This window comes from Globicephala melas, chromosome 15 (genome assembly GCF_963455315.2).
Source record: "Globicephala melas chromosome 15, mGloMel1.2, whole genome shotgun sequence".
NCBI classification, from domain to species: Eukaryota; Metazoa; Chordata; class Mammalia; order Artiodactyla; family Delphinidae; genus Globicephala; species Globicephala melas.
Window position 1 is genome coordinate 6,567,324 of NC_083328.1, and position 20,176 is coordinate 6,587,499.

A 20,176-nucleotide genomic window follows, 5' to 3' on the forward strand; every position below is an offset into this window, starting at 1 on the left:
GAATCTGGGCTGAGTGACGGGGGAGCGGCGCGGGTGTCAGAAGGGAAAGGCTGGGCGAGGCTTGGGCGGGCGCCGGGTTTCCCGCGGTCGAAGGAGAATCGCTCTTAAAGGGCCAGCCCACTCGTGTCCTTTTGTTCCGGGGCCGCAGGGCGGGGCAGGCCCAACTTTCGCTGTATCCTGGTCTACTCTCCAGAACGGCCATGATTTCCCAGTTCTTCATTCTGTCCTCCAAGGGGGACCCGCTCATCTACAAGGACTGTATCCTTGGCCAGCGGGGCCGGGGGGAGGGGCTGGGTGGGACTAGTGCCCCCGAGCCAGCCAGTGTCGCCAGCTCCTTAGCTGTCCTTCCACCCGGTCAGTCCGCGGAGACAGCGGAGGCCGGGATGTGGCCGAGCTCTTCTACCGGAAGCTGACGGGACTGCCTGGAGACGAGTCTCCGGTTGTCATGGTAACCACTGGCGGGGGTGGGGTGGAGGGGATGCGCTTGGTGGGTCTGGGTGGGGGGCGCCTCCTCCCAGGGCTGTTTCCTTGAGAGCTTCCAGTTGGGGGGTACATTCCTCTAAATAATATTAATAAAAGTTTATTGAGCGCTCACAATGCACCAGGCACAGCTCCCCGCACGTCTCAATCCTCAGCCACTCTGGAATAGGTACTATTATTAACTCCATTTACACATTAGGAAGCTGGGCCCTGGGGAGGTTTCGTATGTGGCACAAGCACGTTGCTAGTAAGTAGGGGAATCAGGATACCAGCCCAGGTCTCATGGGCCAGGAATCACTACAACTCTTTCTTGCTAATGCTTTTTCCCCCTGCCTCTGCCTCAGCACCACGATGACCGTCATTTTATTCACATCAGACACAGCGGCCTCTATTTGGTGGCCACGACTTCCGAAAACATTTCTCCCTTCAGCCTCCTAGAGCTGCTCTCCCGGTGAGGAGGGCGGGGCTGGGCACACGGGCGTGGGGGTCAGAGAGGAGGAGGGTATGCACACTCCGTCCTGTTCTGCAGGCTAGCCACGCTCCTGGGTGATTACTGTGGCTCCCTGGGTGAGGGGACCATCTCCCGCAACGTGGCTCTGGTCTACGAACTTCTGGATGAAGTGCTGGTGAGGTCCAAGGATGTCCCTCCCTGTCCCCCGTTCCCTGAAGATGCATCCCATGGTTGGGAGGCTGAGTCCATTCATTTTCACCCCTTCCCCCCCGACCACCCAAAGACTGCCCTTCTTTTACCTATAGGACTATGGCTATGTACAGACCACATCCACGGAGATGCTGAGGAACTTCATCCAGACGGAGGCTGTGGTCAGCAAACCCTTCAGCCTCTTTGACCTCAGCAGCGTTGGCTTGGTCAGTCCACGGACAGATGAGGCCAGGATTGAGGAGGGTTAGTGGGAAGTGTCATACGTGAGGATTGATTGCTTTGGATGATTTCCAGTTTGGGGCTGAGACACAACAGAGCAAGGTGGCCCCCAGCAGTGCAGCCAGCCGCCCGGTGCTGTCCAGCCGCTCTGACCAGGTGAGGGAGGGATTGATGGGTTCAGATCCTCTGGTTTTTCTCTCAGCCCCCAGAGTCCAAGATCCCAGCATATCTTTCCACTTTCTCTAGACGTGGATGATCCCTTTCCTTACCCGCGTCCCCAACCCAGGGCTCCAGCCTCCACTGTCCTGTCCTTTCTGCCTGTCCGCGTTAGAACACAGGCTGATCAACCCCCAAATCCCTCTTTCCTTAGAGCCAAAAGAATGAAGTGTTTCTGGATGTGGTCGAGAGATTGTCCGTCCTGATAGCCTCTAACGTAAGTTTGGGCCCCCAGCCCTGCGGCTGAGGACAGGCGACCTTTGGGAAGTGTGTCGGGGAGGTCACGTCTGGGCATTGACCTCCTGTCGCTCTCAGGGCTCGCTGCTGAAGGTGGACGTGCAGGGAGAGATACGACTCAGGAGCTTTCTGCCCAGCGGCTCTGGTGAGCAGCCTGCAGGCTGGACCAGGGTGGGGTTTGGGACAGGCTCCTTGGTGGCATGTATGGGGTATTTGGCTGCTTCTTCTGTTCTTTCCTCTGACAGAGATGCGCATCGGCTTGACGGAAGAGTTTTGTGTGGGGAAGTCAGAACTGAGAGGTGAGAAAGTGGGTCTTTCTCTCCTAGGTCGAGGTCACTGTCAAAGTTTTCATGGAGGGATGTTAGAGACAGCTCCCCACCCCCTCCCAAAATATGGGTTAGGAGAGGGGTCTTTCTCTCTTTCCAGGTTATGGGCCAGGAATTCGGGTGGATGAGGTCTCATTTCACAGCTCGGTGCATCTGGATGAGTTTGAATCTCATCGAATCCTCCGCCTGCAGCCACCTCAGGGTGAGGTCAGGATCGGGCTGGCCTAGCATATTCCACCTACCGAGGGGAAGGGAGGCAGTTCAGGTGTGAGGAGACCAAACTCACCTCCATTCCTCTCTGGTCTCAGCTGACGGTGATGAGGTATCAACTCTCAGATGACCTCCCCTCCCCGCTCCCCTTCCGGCTCTTTCCTTCCGTGCATTGGGACCGAGGCTCAGGCAGGTGAGACCGTTTCCCCGTTCTAGAAGTTCTCTGGAGCCCAAGCCAACATGTGTACGCATGTACGTGTGTGTGCACATATATACACGTATCTGTTTACCCCTCGGACTGGCTGTGAAGGAGTGGTGGTGGTGGTGATATTGGCTCCGAGTTAGTAAAAGCACCCTCCCCCACAAGTGGACCCAGCTCCGTGAACGTAATGGCTCGTGGAGTTGGGTGGATTTCAGCCCTTCTCTGTCTGTCTTGGGGCAAAATCCACGCAGCCACACGTGGGGGCCCTGTGTGAGGGATGGTGAGATGCCGGTAGGATAGGGCCTGAGTAATGGTGTTGTGCCCTCCCACCCAGGCTCCAGGTTTATCTGAAGTTACGATGTGACCTGCCCCCAAAGAGGTAAGTGGGGGTAGCCAAGCTTAGTCCAGCTACGTAGGGTAGGAGACAAGGCCAAGATACCTGCTGTTTCCACCTTCAGGTGCGGCCAACCAGCCTCAGAATCCAGCTTAGAGGCACTAGAGTTTGGGAAGGGGGTGGGGTGGCACTTGTGCAGAACTCCAGTCATGACAGTAATGAAGATGGGACACGTCACGACATTCCTGGGGCTGACTCTGGTCCTTTTTTCCTTGCAGCCAGGCTCTCAACGTCAGGCTGCACCTTCCCCTGCCACGGGGAGTGGTCAGGTGAGCGTGTGTGCACCGTGGGCCCACGGGTGGGTTTACCAGCTTCTCCGGACAACAGGACAGCACTGGGGGAGGAAAGTGGGAGCTGTGGGATGGCAGGGGCTAACCCAGCACCTTTCCTCTCCCAACTCCAGCCTGTCTCAGGAGCTGAGCAGCCCAGAGCAGAAGGCAGAGCTGGGGGAGGGAGCCCTTCGCTGGGACCTTCCTCGGGTGCAGGGAGGCTCTCAGCTCTCAGGCCTTTTCCAGGTATCAGCCGCTGAGTCTCAAAGGCCCTCTCCTCCCACCTCCACTTTCAGCCCTGACCCATAGCCTCCTAATGCGGTCGGTCTGCGTGGTCAGCTTCCTGGCCCCTCGGCTCCCCTGCCCTCCTTCCTGTTGATGCCTTCAGCACCCTCCTCCTGCCTCTGCCCCTCACAGATGGACGTCCCGGGCCTCCCTGGGCCTCCCGGCCAAGGCCCCTCCACCTCGGCTCCTCCTCTGGGGCTGGGCCCCGCCAGTCTCTCGTTTGAACTTCCCCGGCACACATGCTCTGGCCTCCAGGTTCGCTTCCTCAGGCTGGCGTTCAGACCATGCGGCAACGCCAATCCCCACAAGTGGGTGCGACACCTAAGCCACAGCGACGCCTATGTCATTCGGATCTGAGCCTCCCAAACGAGGACACGGGTGGCAAAGGAGGTGATCTGTGCATCAGGACAAGGACAACGTTTCCTCTCCCAGCATCCTGGCCTGTGGCTGTGGCTCTGGCTGGAAGGGTCCTGAGTCCTAGAGAGCAGGGGGGCTCCACGGGTTCAACCGCCCGTCCGTGGGATCTGACCCAGGAAGGACTGAGGTGGATCACAATTTAAAAATCAAACTTTTATTCTGAGGAACTGACTGTACAATACTGAAAGAGAAAGTCACGTGGGGGAAGCTGACTACTATTTCCTTTCACCCAGCGCGCGCGCACACGTGTGTGTGTGTGTGTGTGTGTGTGTGTGTGTGTGTGTGAGAGAGAGAGAGAGAGAGAGGGAGAGAGGGAAAGAGAGAGAGGGAGAGAGGGAGAGTGAGTACAGGGGAGAGAAGAAGGTCAGCAGACGTGTGACAGCATCAAGGCGCAGGCGGAGGGGAGCCACATCCGGGGGGCTGAGAGCCATTAGCCTTCGGAGTCCCTGGAGCGGGAGGGGGGCTCTCCCCAGCTTCCGGTTTCCCCCCACATAGGGCGCTGACCCCAAGCGGGGAGGGGGCTGAGGTCGGGGGAGGGGCTGGAGAAGGATGGGAGGTGGGGCCTCCTTTGCCCTCCCCTGTGGGGGGAAGAGAGACCACGATGTACTTCTGGACACTCCCGGGACCAGAGGGGGCAGTGCTGGGGGGCGCGCTTGTGGCGGTGGAGACCAGCTTGACGATGGGCTGCACGCTGGGGACGGTGGTGGTGACAGGAGAGGTAGTGGTGGAGCCTGAGCCAGGGGCCGAGGTGCTGAGGGACAGGACCTGGGCGGGGAGAAAGGCAGTGCCGCTTGCCTTGCACTCTTCCCACACCCGAGGCCGGGGGATACTTCCCTTGCTCCAACCAAATAATCGGTGACATGGTGACACAGTCCCCACCACCCCTGGTCCCACACGGCTCCACATACCTGTTGGGTGGATGAGGCGCTGGAGGATGATGACATGACAATGAACTTGGTTGGGGGAGGGGAAGGCTGAGGCGGGGCAGCAGCTCGAGCAGACACCAGTGTCTGGACAGGCAGCGCAATGGAGCCAGGGACCTTCAGCAAGCCAGGGGTCCGAGGGCCAGGCTGGGGGGCCTGTGAGAGGGTCAGCGTGGGCCGGGGCTGTAGGAAGAAGCAGCAGGAAGAAAACGTCACCATCTATGAAAGATACCAGCTATGAAAAGGGCTCCTCTTGCTCCTCGTGGGTCTCACTGGGTTTGGGACATCATCACAAAGGGGGCCTGGACACCCCCAAAGACGGCTGACTCAGGGGGCCTGTGTTTTACAAAAGTCAGTGTGTGTGCCCGAGTTCGTGGTGTGAGTCCCGCCTGGATGGGAACCACTGCCGTGTTTTTCTTCATTTTCACCTTACCACTTGCTCACCTGTCCTCCCCGGACCCTGTACTGACCTGAGTGATGGTCAGAGTGGTCCTGTTGACCTGCTGAGCCTGCAGAGCAGCCTGGGCCCGGGCCTTGACAACGTGGGAGCAGAGGAGGGGCCCGAGGGACCCAAATTCTGCCCGATAGGCATCCTGATTGTCAGGCGGTGGGCGCAGCTTTGCCAGAACAGGGGCACAGTGTTTCTGCAGAGAGAAGGCAAAGAGCAGCCAGGTAGAGGGAGGGCAGTGACTCTGAGAATCGTGATGGGGGAAGGGGTGAGAAAGGAGGTCACCCACTATTTCAGTGTTCCTGCTGGAAGCCAGGCTGTGCTGGGTTATCAGTGTGTAAGGAATGCTGTGGTTTTTCTTCATAGAGAACTTGGGCACTAGCTGGTGGGAGCGGAGAACTTGCTGAGTAATTACGCTGGTGATATCTAAGGTCCACAGGGCATGTGCCTTGCACAGAATGGGCCAGAGTGGTGCAGAAGCATCAGGGGCAGTGCAGGCTTGAAGTCACAGGCTGAGAGTTAAGACTCTTATTTCTTACTTAACCCCTTAGTGCCTCAGTTTTTCCAGCTGCGAAACAATATGGGACTCTGAGGTGTGCCCTGAACGTAAGAGGCGAAGATGGGATAGATGAATGAAAGATGCTGTATGTTTGCTAAACATTATCCTTGTGTGTGTGTGGTGGGGGGTGGAGAGGGGGATCAGCGGGAAGAAATGGGGGAGGGTGGGGGTGGGGCTTTGTCACCAGGAGGAGGCTCTGCACGTGGTCAGCCCCTATGCGGTCGATGTTGCTCAGCACAGGGCCATCCAGGACCCCGCGGATCCGCTCCCCCTCCTGCTGTAGCCGCGGCAGAATCAGAGTCTTAATCACCTGTTGGAAGAGAAGGGGAGAAGCCGGGGCCCTGGGGTCACCACAGTGTCTCCCAGGTCAGGGGGCTGTTGCCCACTCTGACCTCACGATCCCTCCCCTCCCCCAGGGCTCCCCCCCCCGCTGGGGCCTAACATCATGTCCCAGCTCTGCCAGGCCTGCGATGGAGCCGTAGCGCGTTGTCCACGGGGTCTTCTCATCCACCCAGCTCTGTAAGGGGATGGAAAATAAACCCAAATAAAGGGGTGTGAAAAGCTAACTACTAAGGACCAAAGTCTCTCATACACAAATTTTCCTAGTAAACCATTAAGACATGACAGCTCCTTCCCAGCCACCCTCTCCTCCCCAAAGTAGCCGCTATTCTGACCTCTACCACCAGAGATTAGTTTTTCTGGTTTTTGAACTTTAAGTTAATGGAATCACACAATTAGGAAAAAAAAAAAAAAGACACCAGAGATGCAGCTCAAGTCCCAGTCCCTGTCCCCCTGCCCCCTTTCCCCTGGGTTTCAGCATCATTTCCTGCAGCCACAATGGTTTGAGTGAAGCTCTCATTGTTCTGGTGACAACCCCAGGTAGTGATGGGAAACGGCTCACCTTGGTGAAGGTCTTGGTGATCCGGGACTGGATGTTGTTAGTGGTTGTGCTGAAATGCTTGCAGATCTGGGCCACCAGGCGGGCGGCGAAGTCCCGGAGCGCCCAGTGATTGTCCACATCTGGCCGCAGGCACAGCTGTCTGCTCACGATGCAGGTCATCACAGCCGGGATCAACTCATGCACCTAAGGGAGAAGCCTCAAGTCAGCTGATTCTGACAAATGGTCTCCTGTGGGTGGTGGCAGGGTCCCCAGAGCCTGGGATGAGAGGTGGGCGGGCAGGTCCACTCACGTATTTCTCTAGATACAGAGTAGGGTTGTCCATCAGTGCCTTCACCATGCGCATCAGGTAGATGAGCAGGGCCAGGTTGTTCTGCACCACGTTCACGCGCACCTGGTTGCAGGGAGAGAAGCGATGGGGCAGCGGGACCCTTCCGGTGAGCTTCCTCTCCCTCCTCCTCACCCCGGAACCTTGTCCTAGGTCCCCCCCTCCCGCGTCCTCTCACCCCCTCTGAGATGAAGGTGCTGAAGCGCGGCAGCATCTGGTAGAGCCCCGGATCCGTGGCGATGCTCTGCAGAGCCTCCTGTGGGGGGAGGGGAGCGAGTGAAGAGGGGCCGACACTGCGGGGGGCGCGGGGGGCCTCGAAGGGGTAAAGCCAGGGCCGGGTGGCGGGGCCTCACCGCTCTCTTGGCCTCACATGAGCCCACACAGGCTTCTGTGATCTCCTTGTAGTACAGCTGCTGCTCCACAGACAACTCGTGGATGCTTCGGGGCTTCAGTCGCAGAGGCGCCCCCTCCAGCAGGGGTGGCGCCTTCTTCTCTTTCCCTGTGTGAAGTGGGAAGACAGGTTTAGAAAAGAAAGCTCCAGAGGAGGCCTCAGCGCCAGACACACCTCAACCCTCACCTCCCCCACCCAGGGAGACCCGGCTTCCCTGGGGCTTCTTGATCCTCTCTGGGGCTCCTGGCCTGAGGTCTTGCCCTCTGCCCTGACCTCACCCACTTCACAAATGACCATCTGGCTTTGGGGCAAGAGGCCTGGCCCAGCAGTACTGACCTTTGCCGTCAGCTGGAGTGGCCCCCTGACCTTTGCCTTTCAAGGGGCCGTCTTCCTCCTGGCCCGGCTTGGCTGACTTCAGGGGTTCTGTGGCCTCAGCCTTCTGCTGCTCTTTGGGAGCTGGTGGGAAAGCAGTCAAGGCAGGAGATGTAAAGGGAGGAGGAGGGAGAGGGGTGGGTGCTGGACGCTGGGCACGGAGGTTACCTGGGGGTGGGTTCTCTGGAATAGCTGGCTGGCAGCCTTCAATGCTCAGCCAGTGAGCTGCGAGGAAGGAAGGTGTTAAGGTGAACTGCTGAGCGCAGACATCAGGAAGTCACTCCACACCAAGGGATGCGTGCTTTCCTTCCTGTTCCTCACCAGGGATCTCACACTGAGGGCTCCTTCTCCGCGTGCTTCCTCACACCCATACAAATTGCTCCTTCCCCTCCCCGCCCCCCATCCCCTGCTCTCCCCTCCCCTCCCCCAACCTTTGAGGCAGACATCCAGGGGCACTCGGGGCAGAGGGGTATTGATGATGTCGCTCAGATCAACCTCCTTCTCCTCGTAGAAGTAAAGCTCCCGGCCGCCACCAGAGGCGAAACGGAAAGGAATGAACTCCTGAGCGTGGAAGCCATACAGTGGCTACAACAGGACGGAGAGACACTGGGATGAGAAGGGAGCCCAAGCAGGCAGGTCTGGCTGAGGCAAATGTACCGTATGGGAGGTCTCAGTACCCTGCCCCCTCAGTCCTGTGCATTCCCATCACCTCGACGTTCTTTAGCTTCAGTGCGTAGTCAATGTCACTGGTGGTGAGCTTCTGCCGCTTCCCCATGTGCATAAACTTCAAGGCATCCTAGGGATGGGAGGACAGATGTCAGCCCGAGACCCTGGGGAAGAAGGCGGCCTGGGCAGCACCCTCCATACAGTGCAGTGAGGCCAGGGTACCTGTGCAATCTCCTTGATGCGGTAGCTGACCTCATCTGTCAGCAGCTGGCAGGTCTCCTCCTGAATCTGAGCGATGCCCATGGACTCGGCCACCACCTTCATGGACTCCGAGGGCAGCACGGTGTTGCTCAGCTTCAGCTTCTTCTCCTCAGCCATTCTGGAGCCCCTCCTCCCCTCCCCTGAAGGAAGATGCCCCAGGGCGGAGAGATGGAGACCCTGGCAGGGGGGTGAGAGGAAACGTGAGAGGGACATCCCAAGAAGAGGGGCTGTCCGTTCAGGAGGGGCCGCAACAAAGGGAAAACAGTGGAGATGTGAGGGGGGAAGGGGCTCGGGGGGTGCCCTTTGTCCATCCCCATGTGAACAGCACCGGCTGAACAGGAGGAGGTAGCACTTGGACCCAGTTCGACACAATTTATCGAGCTGATTCTACGTCAGGCACAGTACAAGTGAGGTATAGTGGAATGATCTCAGCTCTCAGTTTAAATCCCACCCCCGGCACTACCTAGCTATGTTACCTGGGCAAGTTACTTAAATTCTCCCAGCTTTGGGTTTCTTCTCTGTAAAATGTGGAAAGCATCTTTTTTCCCTAAGGTTGTTAATGTGCCTGCTTTCATGTGTCTTGCTCCGTCATGCATCATTATTCACACTTGACAAAAATACAACATTGGTTAAAAACAACTCTCCCTGTCTGAGCCTATGTGCCCTTACAATTGAATGTGATGAGAAAATGCACAACCATCCTGACCAATGTGCACTTTTTTCATGGCCACGAACTTCAAACGGGCCCTTAATGCTGCCTGATGGTCCTACATTTCAGTGCACCCAGGTTCCTTCTGTCTCATCTGACACCTCTTCTCCTCCCTGATTTTTGGCCATCAGAAGAGACCTCCCCAGGCTCCCACGACCACGTGCACCCGCTGAGCAGCAAGGGCGCCCTCATGCTCTGCCTTCCCTTTCACTGTAGAGATTCTGGTCATGCCCCTCCCAACTCAAGCATCCCTCCAGCATCCCCCCCCCATCCCTGCATCATCGTCAATTCCTCGACCTACCAGATCACTCCCATTAGCCCTACAAAATGCAGTTATTTCTCCCATCTTCAAAAAACAAAACAGTGGTCCACCCATACCATGGAATATTCTTCAGCCTTAAAAAGGAAGGAAATTCTAACACACGCCACAACACAAATAAACCTTGAGAACGTTGTGCTAAGTGAAATAAGTCAGTTACAAAAGGATAAATACTGTATGATTCCAATTATATGAGGTTCTTCGAGTAGTCAAATTCATAGAGACAGAAAGCAGAGTGGTGGGTGCCAGAAGCAGGGAAGGGGAGAAGGGGGAGTTATTGTTTAATAGGTACAGTTTCTGTTTTACAACATGAAAAGCGTTCTGGAGATGGATGGTGGTGATGGGTGTGAATGTACTTAATGCCCCTAACGTGTACACTTAAAAATGGTTAAGATGGTACGTTTTATGTTATGTGTATTTCACAGTTAAAATTTTTAAAAAAATCTTGGACTTCCCTGGTGGCGCAGTGGTTAAGAATCTGCCTGCCAATGCAGGGGACACAGGTTCGAGCCCTGGTCTGGGAAGATCCCACAGACCGCAGAGCAACTAAGCCCGTGCACCACAACTACTGAGCCTGTGCTCTAGGGCCCGCGAGCCACAACTATTGAGCGCACGTGCCACAACTACTGAAGCCCGCGTGCCTAGAGCCAGTGCTCCGCAACAAGAGAAGCCACCGCAATGAGAAGCCCGCGCACCACAATGGAGACCCAACACAGCCAAAAATAAATAAATAAATAAATAATTTTAAAAAGAGAAAAACATCTTTTCTTCATCCCACTTTCTCTACTAGCGATACTCTGGGGGTTTTTGGCTCCTCTTTGCAACAAAACTCCCTGAAAGAGCTGTCTTATCTCTAATTCCTCTTGAACCTACTCTAGTCAGGCTTTTGACTCCATTAGGTGCCTGAAACCACTCATCAAGTTGTGACTCTACATTGTCAAATCCAAAGTCCCATCTCCTTCCCCATCTTCCTCGACCTCTCAGCAGCACAGGGCATAGTTGCCTACTACCTTCTGGAGACACTGTCTTGACACCACTGCTACTCCACCTTCTCTTGGTTTTCCTCCTCCTTCACTGGCCACTTTCTCCACGTTTCCTCTGCTGCTGCTTCCTCTTCTCCTCGTCTGCTTGATGTTGCAGTGCCCTGGGCTTGGTCCTTGTACAGGTATGAGCTATACTTATTCCCTTGGTGACCTCAACCATTCTCACAGCTTTCAGTATCGCTTATAGGCTGATGATGGCAAATTTATATCCCCAGCCCAGAGCTTTCTTCCTAGCTCCAGACCTGTATATCAAACTGGCTACTTAGAATCCCTTCTAAACTGAACTCCTGATGACCCCACTCCACCAGCTCCAGCCTCGGCTTTTCTCATCTTCATAGCAACACCATTCATCCAGGCGGGCATTCATTATGTGAGCCCTCAAAGCTAATCCACCAGGTGATCCAATCTGATCCTCCACTCCCACTGTGTGACCAGCTCCCAGCATCTATCCCCTGGGGAACTTCAACAGCCTCCTGATAAGGTCTTCCTGCTTCCATCCTTGCTCCCTACATCTATTCCCAACATAGCAACCAGAGTGATTCTTTAAAAAAATAAACCACTTTGGGTCATTTCTCTGCTCAAAACCCTGTACTGGCTCCCAATGTGCCACAGTGTAAATTCGAAATCCTTATTATGGTCTACAAGCTCCTTTGTGATTTACTCTCTCCCCATCACATCTCTGACCTCCTTTCCTTCCTTCTTCCACGTTGATCCAGCCTCACTGTCCTCCTTGCTGTTCAAACCTTTGCTCTATTCCCTCTGCCTGGAATGCTCTTCCCCAGATGTTCCCTGGCTGCCTATTCCCATCACCCTCTTTAATACTGCACCCCACCCCCACTCTGCTTTTTTAAAAAAATTCCCATGGAATTTAACATCTGCTGATACATATTGTATTATTTCTTATTGTTTATCACCACCACATCTCCGCTTTCCGCACTGTGTGGACAGGGATCTTTGTTACGTTCACTGATGTATTCTGAGACCCCGGACTGCTGCCTGAGACACACTAGATACTCAATAAATACCTGCTGAATAAAGGAATGAACTGTAAGGCTTAGGAATTAGGTGCTCACTAAACCCTCAAGTACCACTGTTATCAAGTGAACAAGATATAAACCCAAGCTTGGAATCTACTTTGTGTCCAAAAGGAAAGTGGCTCGCTTCAAGCTGGCATTAGGAAGACTAATGTCAAAGGTGTTTTGGACTGACTGCGAGGTGTACGTGGAGGGCGGGTGTGGGCCTGTTGGAGGGGCGGGAAGATGGGAGCGAAATACAAGTTAGTTCTTCTCAAACCATCCCAGGTCTCCTCCCCCGCTTTTATAAGTCTTATCTGCAGGGAACACATTTATTCAACATACTCTGTGCCTGGAGCCGGGTATACAGGAGGCGGTCATGTCCCAGTTCCCTGGCGAACTCCTACTACTCTTTCAATACCCCGCGGTACCCTCTGCCAGTACAGGCTCAAATAACACGCCACGGCCTCAGGAAATCTCAGGTCAGTGGAGTCGGCAGGAAGGCTTCCCAGAAGAATAACTTGACCTAGATCCGTGTAGCAGTTTCCCCAGCAGGGAAGCAGGTCTAAGGTCCCCAGGCAATGGGTACAGCGAGAAAGAAGGCGTAGAGAGCCCACCTCATCCCCCCAACATCCCTCCAATGCAAACACACAGAGTCCCCACGCGCACGGACACACAACCAACCGTCCTCCTCCGGGTCCCCACACGGGCCCTTCAAAGGGTCTAGTCCCGGGTACCACTCAGACCCGCCCCCGCCAGTCGAGCGCCCAGCGCAGGAAGAGCCTCTCACCGCCGCTCACCCGGCGCTCGGCGCCATGTTGGCCCCGCCCCCTCCAGGAGCAGTTCCTGGCAGAGACCGAGAGCAGGTCACTGCCCCTTCCACGAGCCGGAATAAGCCCCCTAGGCTCACGGCCTGAAATTATATAAAAATGCTGTCTCTGTGCCTACGTGTAAGGAGCACACCCTCTTGCTGTAATTACTTGTTTATTCCTTCACTATCCGGCAGCCAGGACCTTTGGGAGGCGCCACAAAACCAGGCGGGGAAGCCCGCAGCGCCGCGAAGCCCCGCCCCCTTCGAGCCGGCACTGCGCTTGCGCTTCCCATGCCAGGCTGGGTTAAAGTTGCAGCCGACAGCCTTGGGATTTAAAGGGCCCGCTGCCTGACCGAAGTTGGTTTGAAGGCAGGAGGTGGTTGGCTGTGGACGGCACTTGGTCATGGGACCTGTGCGGTTGGGAGTGTTGCTTTTCATTTTGACTGTGTCTGGGACGCCGAAGGAGGAGGACGATGACACAGAACGCTTGCCCAGCAAATGCGAAGGTATCTAAAGGGAGTAGCCCCTATTCGCATCCCTCTGCCCCACCTCCGTCTGGGCCAGACCAAATGGACCGTGATGGGTGGGTCACCTGACCTCCTTCAGGACCTGAGGGAGGTTCTGATGGAGCCTGGTGGAATTCGAATGGGGTCAACGGAGGGAACGCATAGCGCTACCCCAAAACTATGGCACTACAATTCCCATGAGACATCCAGAGGGAGCCCGCTTTTTCTTGCTGGTTTGGGCCCCCCAATGGTTTGTGGGAATTGTAGTGCAGAGACTATCGGCTCAGGACCGACCACTTTACTGAGCATCGTGTGTGTGTGTGTGTGTGTGTGTGTGTGTGTGTGTGTTTGTGTGTGTGTGTGTGTGTCCTCCATGCCACCAGACCTAAATCTGAAGAGACTGCAGGAGTGAGGTGTCAGGCTCATTACCTGTGGACATCCTCTACTCCACCCCAGCGGAGACGCTCCCAAATTATAGGCCCCACGCCCTCCTGAGGGGTTTGGGAGTGAGTACGTCAGCCTTTGAAGCTCATAAAAGAAAGAGGAGGCCACACAACTGGGAGAGTTTCCCCATAATTGTGAGGTTTTGCAGAGGGTGTGCACTGTATGGATTTTACCGTGAGCAGCATCTTCTGTGACTGTATCACCTATGGGGCCCATCTGGGAGGGGGCACTTTAGAGTGCCCTGGTCCCCTGGTTTGTTGCCTCCCTGGCTTTAATTTCTTCCTGGATTCTTTTCCCCTTCGGCTCACTCCACACTGCATTTCAGTAGCAATGTTCCTCCTGACTTGGTCCTCATCTCTCCTCTCCTTTCATTTGTGTCCCTACTCTTAACCCCCTACACCTGTCAGTTTTTCTAAACACAGACTCAATTGTGTATGTCCTCGCTTTAACACCTCTTCAGGCCTCCTGCTGTGATTAGACTACAGCCAGCGGTTTTGGCAGAGCATCCAAGTGTTTGTGGTCTGGCCTCCATCTTTCTTACATTTCCATACCCCACCTCCCATCCCCGAAGTGCCCATGCTTCAGCCATATTGAACCTCTCAGTGGTCACTGAGCCTGCCTCATCCTCTCACACCTCTCTGCCTCTGCACATTGTTTTTTTTCTTTGCCTGGAATGATCCTTGCCCTTCTGGTTTTGGTTCTTCAAGACCCAGTTTAAATGTCACCTCCTTTGGAAGCCTCCTTCCTTATCTGTCACCTCCCACTGCATTGGAGGGAAGGAGAGTACCTGTGTCTCCCTGTGTATCCTTAGCATAGTGCCATAGGCACATTTGGGACACTTTTGCTCCTTGCCCCTGTGTTTAGTTTGCTTGGCACTTCTGTATTGGCCTGTCCTTTTCTTGGGACCCACTGGTGCTGGGAAGACAGTGGTGGAAGAGACACAATGCTCATCCTTGAGGAAATCGTAGGCTAGTAGGAAGTCCATGAATGACCATTGAATGAATTTTGCATTTCCTAGTGAGATTAAGTCTCTTGATAGAGTCCATTACACAATATTGTCACCACCTTTTTATCTATCCCCAGAGACATTGGCAATGTCCTGTGGATAGATCATGGGTCTTATTACTCTCTGTATTGCTATTGTGCATCCAGAAGGGGCTCAACAAATAACTGCAGAAAACAGCAAACAGTTAGGCAGTGCTCACCACGTGCCAGGCACTATTCTCGGGGCTTTACATAGATTGATTGATTTAATCCTCACCACACCCCTGTGAGGGAGGTACTATTATTATCTTCATTTTAGAGGTGAAGAAACCAAGGCACAGCAGGATTGTCACCCAGCTACTAAGTGGCTGAGTCAGGATTCCAGCCTTGCCAGGCTGGCTCCAGAGCCTGCACCCATAACCATTGTGCTCTGCTGCCTTTGCTTATCTGCCGAATGAGTTGCTGCTTTGTTTGTTTGTCTTTCACGTCCCCTTGGATATCTAGTATGTAAACTGCTGAGCCTGGAGCTACAGGACGAGCTGAGTCGCACTGGCCGATCTCGAGAGGTGCTGGAGCTGGGGCAGGTGCTGGACACAGGCAAGAGGAAGAGACACATCCCTTACAGTGTTTCGTGAGTTCTTCTTGGTGTTCTTCCACCTTCCAATCCCCGAAGGAGCCCTGGGAGCGCCCACAGCATCCAGGGAGTCTTTGTTTCCCCTCTTCCCACAGAGAGACAAGGCTGGAAGAGGCCTTGGAGAATTTATGTGAGCGGATCCTGGACTACAGTGTTCATGCCGAGCGCAAGGGCTCACTGAGATATGCCAAGGTCAGACTCTTCTCCAGGGCAGGATCCCATCTCTCAGAAACTACAACCTGTACCCCCTGAGGTCCTCACAATGTCTGCCCAGCTCCCCACAGCTCTGGAGTGTCCCCTCCCCATCGTAGACTCCCTCATCTCATCTCTATGGAACTCACCGGGGTCTCCAGTAGTTGACAAAGCTGATATGGCAAAAAGGGGAGGAGGCAGGGCAGTGGCCTGGGCTGATCTCAAATTCCCATCTCTCAGGGGCAGAGTCAGACCATGGCAACGCTGAAAGGCCTGGTGCAGAAGGGGGTGAAGGTGGATCTGGGGATCCCTTTGGAGCTGTGGGATGAGCCCAGCGTGGAGGTCACGTTCCTCAAGAAGCAGGTAGGATAGGATACTGCACTGCCCAGGAAGGTGAGAAGGGAACCTGAGACGGGAGCTAGATCCTAAGGAAGTCCATCTTTGAGCAGAGCAGGGACTCTGCCATTGACTGAAGTGGGCCCAGGAGCATATCAAGAAGTAATAATGGAGGCTAATGATATATACTGCCACTTACTGAGCACCTACTGTGTGCCTGCTTTGGGGCCACAAACTTTCCAGCTGCTGCCTCATTTAACCCTCACAACAACCTGATGTGGTAGGTACTATTACCACTTCCCATTTTACAGGCAAGGAACTGAGACTCAGAGTATAATACTTACTTGGCAGCGTAGGTGCTGGTAAATGTCTGTTGAATGAATGAGGATCACACATCTAATAGGCCAAGTTTAACCTCCTGGTTCCCTGCCTTTCCGAAGTGGGGTGGGGAGACAGGGAGTGAAGAGCAGAGAGGAGGGTCTGCAGAGGCCAGCAGAGCAGATACCCTTCTGACCTTTCCACCTGATCAGTGTGAGACGATGCTGGAGGAGTTTGAAGACGTCGTGGGAGACTGGTATTTCCACCATCAGGAGCAGCCCCTACAGCATTTTCTCTGTGAAGGTCATGTGCTCCGAGCTACTGAAACTGGTAAGCCTGGCGGCTGGCCCCTTTCTTGCCAGGTCACAACCTTCCCTCTCCCCAGGACCAATATCTAAATTGTTTTCTATCACCCAACCTAGCATGTCTACAGGAAACTTGGACTGGAAAGGAGAAGATCACAGATGGGCAAGAGAAGACAGAAGAGGACGAGGAGGAGGTGACTAACACACCAGGCCACCCCAAGCATGACCCAGAGGAACTCTGAACTTTGCCTTTGAGCCCCCAGGAGGGACAGGGGTCTTGGAGAAGAACCGTCTGAAGTCTGAGCGCTCCCTGCCCCACAGCTTTCAGAGTGTGTGTGTGTGCGAGTGACTCCACCCTAGAGCTTGTAGCTCTTCTCTCCCGTGTAGTCTCAGGCAGGATCCTGGTGGTGCAGCATGGCATGGCTATGGGGAGAAAGGTGGGAGCAGTAGGTGGAAGCCCGGCACCGACAGATGAGTCCTCCACCTGCCATTTATCCCCTTGTCAGGTGTGTGTGGTGACAGTATTGAGATGTTTAAATATGTCTGCTACTCCCCACCGGACCCAGAGGTCAACATGGCTTAGAAGCGGTGGACCTTGGCAAAGTCACTTTGCCCCTCGAGGGTCTGTTTTTAGACTCATAACAAAGAAGCTGAATGTACATTCTACGACCTATACACGCTGCCGGCGTCTAGGAGGCTACATGCCAACAGTCTGTGAACGGGAAGGGGACACTGGATGGGGACGGGGTAATATTGATAAGTTAGGTGGGGTAGACACTTGGTCTACATATTAATTTCACTGCAGGGCCACTACGTAATATCAAAGGTGCCAAATTTTCTATAACGCTAGTAAACTTTTTTTAAAATATCAGCTGGGCCCCAAATTTCAAACAACTGCCGTGCACACATCTTAGCTGGCCGGTACGGCAGCGCCCAGTGAATAGGGCCGTTGGTCGCCGTCCTGTTAAAAGCTAACGGTGCTTTGTAGTTTTGCAGCCCAAGGAGGGTGGCATGGATCAGGGCGTTGAGACAGGTTTCGGGCTTGGGACTGCGCAGCCGCGATCCGCGCATGCCTGAAAACGCGACGGAATTAAGTTACGTGCGCGGCGACGCCTGGGCCGCCATACTTGGGTGACGGGAGCTCGCAGAGGACAAACTCCCACGCGCTTTTCCCGTGTCTCTTCTTTCGTCAGAGTGAGGCAAGACCTAAGAGGAGCTAAAACTAGGTCCAAGGTAGAGAGCGGCTCCAGTTAGAATGAAGAAAATAACAAGGTTATCTCCGGAGGGTGGCGGTTGAGGACCTCACACGCGAGCTGGGTGGTGGCCGAAGACGTTGAGGGACGAGTGCATTCTCGCCGAAGTTCAGTTGGGCGATGCCAACTTAAGGGTCTGAGAGGGGTGGCAAGGAACTGAGATTCACTCCGCGGAGGCTGGGCGAGTGCGGAAGCCCGAAGGGAGCGGACAGTCGCCGAAGGCCCCACTTCCTTTCCCCAGCCCATCCCTCTCCGGCCATGAGCGGTGTAGTGCGCACCGAGCCGCTGCGCGGGGAGCCTCCGCTGCGGGTGCCCGGCGACGCCTTTTCTGTGGTGGTTCTGCTGCAGGGCTACGCGGAGCCCGAGGGGGTCGGCGACGCCGTGCGCGCCGACGGCTCCGTGACCCTTGTTCTGCCCCAGGCCTGGGGCCCGGCCTCCGGCCACCGAGAGCCCCCGCCCGAGGGCTACGAGGCGAAGACCGCCCTGGAGGAGGCGGCCCGTGGCCCCATCCTCGTGGACACCGCGGGGCCCTGGGCTCGAGAGGCACTCTTGGGGGCCCTGGCGGGGCAGGGCGTGGCCCCGGGAGATGTGACTCTCGTGGTGGGGACCCACGGACACTCGGACCACATCGGGAACCTGGGGCTGTTTCCCGCGGCGGCCCTGCTGGTCTCGCACGACTTTTGCCTCCCCGGGGGCCGCTACCTCCCCCACGGGCTGGCTGAGGAGCAGCCTCTGCGGTTGGGGCCGGGACTCGAGGTGTGGGCCACGCCCGGCCATGGTGGCCAGCGGGACGTGAGCGTGGTGGTGGCTGGCACGGCCCTGGGTACCGTCATGGTAGTGGGCGATGTGTTTGAACGTGATGGGGACGAGGACTCGTGGCAGGCGCTGAGTGAAGACCCGGTGTCCCAGGAGCACAGCCGGAAGAGGGTCCTAGCCACTGCCGACGTGGTCGTGCCTGGTCACGGAGCCCCCTTTAGGGTGATCAGGGAAGCCTCGGCGCCAGAGACAGAGGGTCTGGGGAACAGCCGGCCAGATCTCGTGATCGGAGACAAGGAGCCCACGGTGCACCGATAAACCCCAGTCTTGACTGAATGCCTTTCAGGGACCCCAGCCCCCCACCCCCAGACAAGAAACTGACGTCCAGGACACGAGAGGATGTGTCAGAGAGGAGTCATGGGTTGTCACTTCCAGCCCTCGCAGGAGGCCAGTTTTCCAGCGAGGACAGAGTACTTTTGCCACAGCTGTCACCAGTATCACTAGGACCAAGGACTGGCACAGCTTTGTGACACCTCTCGGGCTTCATTAGTAAAATGGCAGAATGTTCTTGGGAGAGTCTTCCAAAATAAAAGTAGAAACTGCATTGAAAATCATACTGCCCTTCAACTATTCTCCAATAAAAAATTAAAAAAAGTCATACTGCCCTAAATGTAAATGTGAAGCGTTCATAGTGATAATCATGCAGATATAATCCAGCAAGTGCAACAAGGAGACGCTTTGGCGATACATCGCCTGTTTCTCAGAGGAAGCAGCTTGCTGAGAGAAGGTGCAGGGCAGACAGGTATTCTAGTCATCTGACTTTAAGTTATTAATTCGTTCAATGAATGCTGCTTAACACACCTGCAATGTCTCAAGCACGGCTCGAGGTCACGGGGATACAGCAGTGAGCAAGCCAGACAAACTCAAGGAGACAGGTAAATAATAATAGTAGTAAACCAAATAATTACGGGTTCTGGTTACTGATATGCAGAAAAAGCAGGGTGAGAAGGGTATAGAGTGCTGGGGTGGGAGAGTGGTCAGGAAAAGCCTCCGAGGTGATGTTTGATGAGAGAACTGAATGAGAAAAAGCTGGCCACACGGAGGTCTGGGAGAGGGGCATTCCAGGCACTGGAACAGCAGGTATAAAGGCCCCGAGGCAGGCTTGACCTACTTGAGCAGCAAGAGGACCTTGGGGTTGGGTTGCAGAGCGCTGGGGAAGAGTGGCAATAAATGAGCCTACAGAGTTGGGCAGCGACATCTTGCAAGGCCTTGGTAACCATGGTTAGGGGTTTGGATTTGTCCTGAGATAGAAGGCTTTGGCTTTATACTGATACAAAAGACCAGACCGTTGACCTGGTTTCATTTACGTTTTAAAATAACCACTCTTGTTCTGAGTGGAGAAGGGTTGGAGTGGGGCAACAATAGAATGGGCTGGACTAGATCGAAAGCCATTGCGGTCTTCAGGTGAGAGAGCTTGATGGCACCTGCCCTTATCCCAGAAGTCCTGTTGTGGCTGTGGTCCTCTTCACAGCTGGGTTCCTGAGCTTGGGTCTTCCGTTCGCACAGCCCCAGGGTGGACAGAAGCACTCAGTTGGGAAGAGGAAAGAAAGGAGGAAGTCCACCTTGTTGTGGACGATGAGCCTCTCCGGGTGGACGCTGTCACGCAAGGCCAGGCTGGAGGTCATTTCCCAGGCGTCCACGAAGGCCACATGGTCAGCAAAGGCAGCTCAGAGGAGCGCGTTCACCTGGAGGGTAAACCAGTTGCTGCTTTACATAGACTTGTAGCCGGTG

At 55.1% G+C, this 20,176-nt stretch overlaps 4 protein-coding genes across 11 annotated transcripts in view; 3 read left to right on the forward strand and 1 right to left on the reverse strand.

Annotated features, from left to right (window-relative positions):
* Positions 1-29: 29 nt before the first annotated feature.
* Positions 30-4,139, forward strand: AP4M1 (adaptor related protein complex 4 subunit mu 1). The gene is made up of 15 exons (XM_030845942.2): positions 30-258; positions 360-448; positions 825-931; positions 1,010-1,106; positions 1,237-1,347; positions 1,436-1,516; positions 1,731-1,793; positions 1,892-1,958; positions 2,059-2,112; positions 2,240-2,346; positions 2,448-2,542; positions 2,886-2,930; positions 3,164-3,214; positions 3,349-3,460; positions 3,632-4,139. Exons 1-15 carry the CDS (start codon positions 201-203, stop codon positions 3,854-3,856), a joined length of 1,362 nt encoding a protein of 453 aa, XP_030701802.1. The 5' UTR covers positions 30-200; the 3' UTR covers positions 3,857-4,139.
* On the reverse strand, positions 4,049-12,882 carry TAF6 (TATA-box binding protein associated factor 6). Of its 7 annotated transcripts, none has more exons than XM_060284253.2 (16): positions 12,637-12,777; positions 12,192-12,372; positions 8,724-8,939; positions 8,545-8,631; positions 8,267-8,420; positions 8,004-8,060; positions 7,800-7,919; positions 7,426-7,571; positions 7,251-7,328; positions 7,037-7,138; positions 6,748-6,930; positions 6,289-6,363; positions 6,031-6,156; positions 5,310-5,483; positions 4,825-5,022; positions 4,049-4,681 (listed from the first exon to the last, which is right to left on the reverse strand). In XM_060284253.2, exons 2-16 carry the CDS (start codon positions 12,225-12,227, stop codon positions 4,301-4,303), a joined length of 2,133 nt encoding a protein of 710 aa, XP_060140236.1. In that variant the 5' UTR covers positions 12,228-12,372; positions 12,637-12,777; the 3' UTR covers positions 4,049-4,300. The 7 variants fall into 7 exon arrangements, with proteins under 7 accessions (XP_060140236.1, XP_060140235.1, XP_060140239.1 ...); XM_060284252.2 differs by having other exon boundaries at positions 12,647-12,739; XM_060284256.2 differs by lacking the exons at positions 12,192-12,372; positions 12,637-12,777 and adding an exon at positions 12,827-12,882.
* Positions 12,883-12,946: 64 nt separating this feature from the next.
* CNPY4 (canopy FGF signaling regulator 4) lies at positions 12,947-17,247 on the forward strand. 2 transcript variants are annotated; one of them, XM_030845956.2, is made up of 6 exons: positions 12,947-13,163; positions 15,096-15,222; positions 15,321-15,417; positions 15,658-15,780; positions 16,284-16,401; positions 16,494-17,247. In XM_030845956.2, the coding sequence occupies exons 1-6, from the start codon at positions 13,061-13,063 to the stop codon at positions 16,616-16,618; spliced, it is 693 nt and encodes a 230-aa protein (XP_030701816.1). In that variant the 5' UTR covers positions 12,947-13,060; the 3' UTR covers positions 16,619-17,247. The 2 variants fall into 2 exon arrangements, with proteins under 2 accessions (XP_030701816.1, XP_060141365.1); XM_060285382.1 differs by lacking the exon at positions 15,658-15,780.
* A 146-nt stretch (positions 17,248-17,393) lies between these two features.
* MBLAC1 (metallo-beta-lactamase domain containing 1) overlaps positions 17,394-20,176 on the forward strand; it is a 38,573-nt gene continuing 35,790 nt past the window's right edge. Inside the window, exon 1 of the mRNA XM_030845953.3 lies at positions 17,394-19,320. Coding sequence (XP_030701813.1) covers positions 17,888-18,703 — 816 coding nt within the window. The 5' untranslated portion in view covers positions 17,394-17,887 and the 3' untranslated portion in view covers positions 18,704-19,320. The remainder of the gene's footprint in view (positions 19,321-20,176) is intronic.

Coding starts and splice junctions, on each gene's coding strand:
- AP4M1 (XM_030845942.2), top strand. CDS start 201: ATGATTTCCCAGTTCTTCATTCTGTCCTCCAAGGGGGACCCGCTCATC. Junction 932..1,009: donor CTCCTAGAGCTGCTCTCCCG/GTGAGGAGGGCG, acceptor CCTGTTCTGCAG/GCTAGCCACGCTCCTGGGTG. Junction 2,347..2,447: donor TGCAGCCACCTCAGGGTGAG/GTCAGGATCGGG, acceptor CTCTGGTCTCAG/CTGACGGTGATGAGGTATCA.
- CNPY4 (XM_030845956.2), top strand. CDS start 13,061: ATGGGACCTGTGCGGTTGGGAGTGTTGCTTTTCATTTTGACTGTGTCT. Junction 13,164..15,095: donor CTTGCCCAGCAAATGCGAAG/GTATCTAAAGGG, acceptor TTGGATATCTAG/TATGTAAACTGCTGAGCCTG. Junction 16,402..16,493: donor GCTCCGAGCTACTGAAACTG/GTAAGCCTGGCG, acceptor CACCCAACCTAG/CATGTCTACAGGAAACTTGG.
- TAF6 (XM_060284253.2), bottom strand. CDS start 12,227: ATGACCGCCTCCTGTATACCCGGCTCCAGGCACAGA. Junction 8,632..8,723: donor GCATCAAGGAGATTGCACAG/GTACCCTGGCCT, acceptor TCCCATCCCTAG/GATGCCTTGAAGTTTATGCA. Junction 5,023..5,309: donor CCACTCTGACCATCACTCAG/GTCAGTACAGGG, acceptor TTCTTCCTACAG/CCCCGGCCCACGCTGACCCT.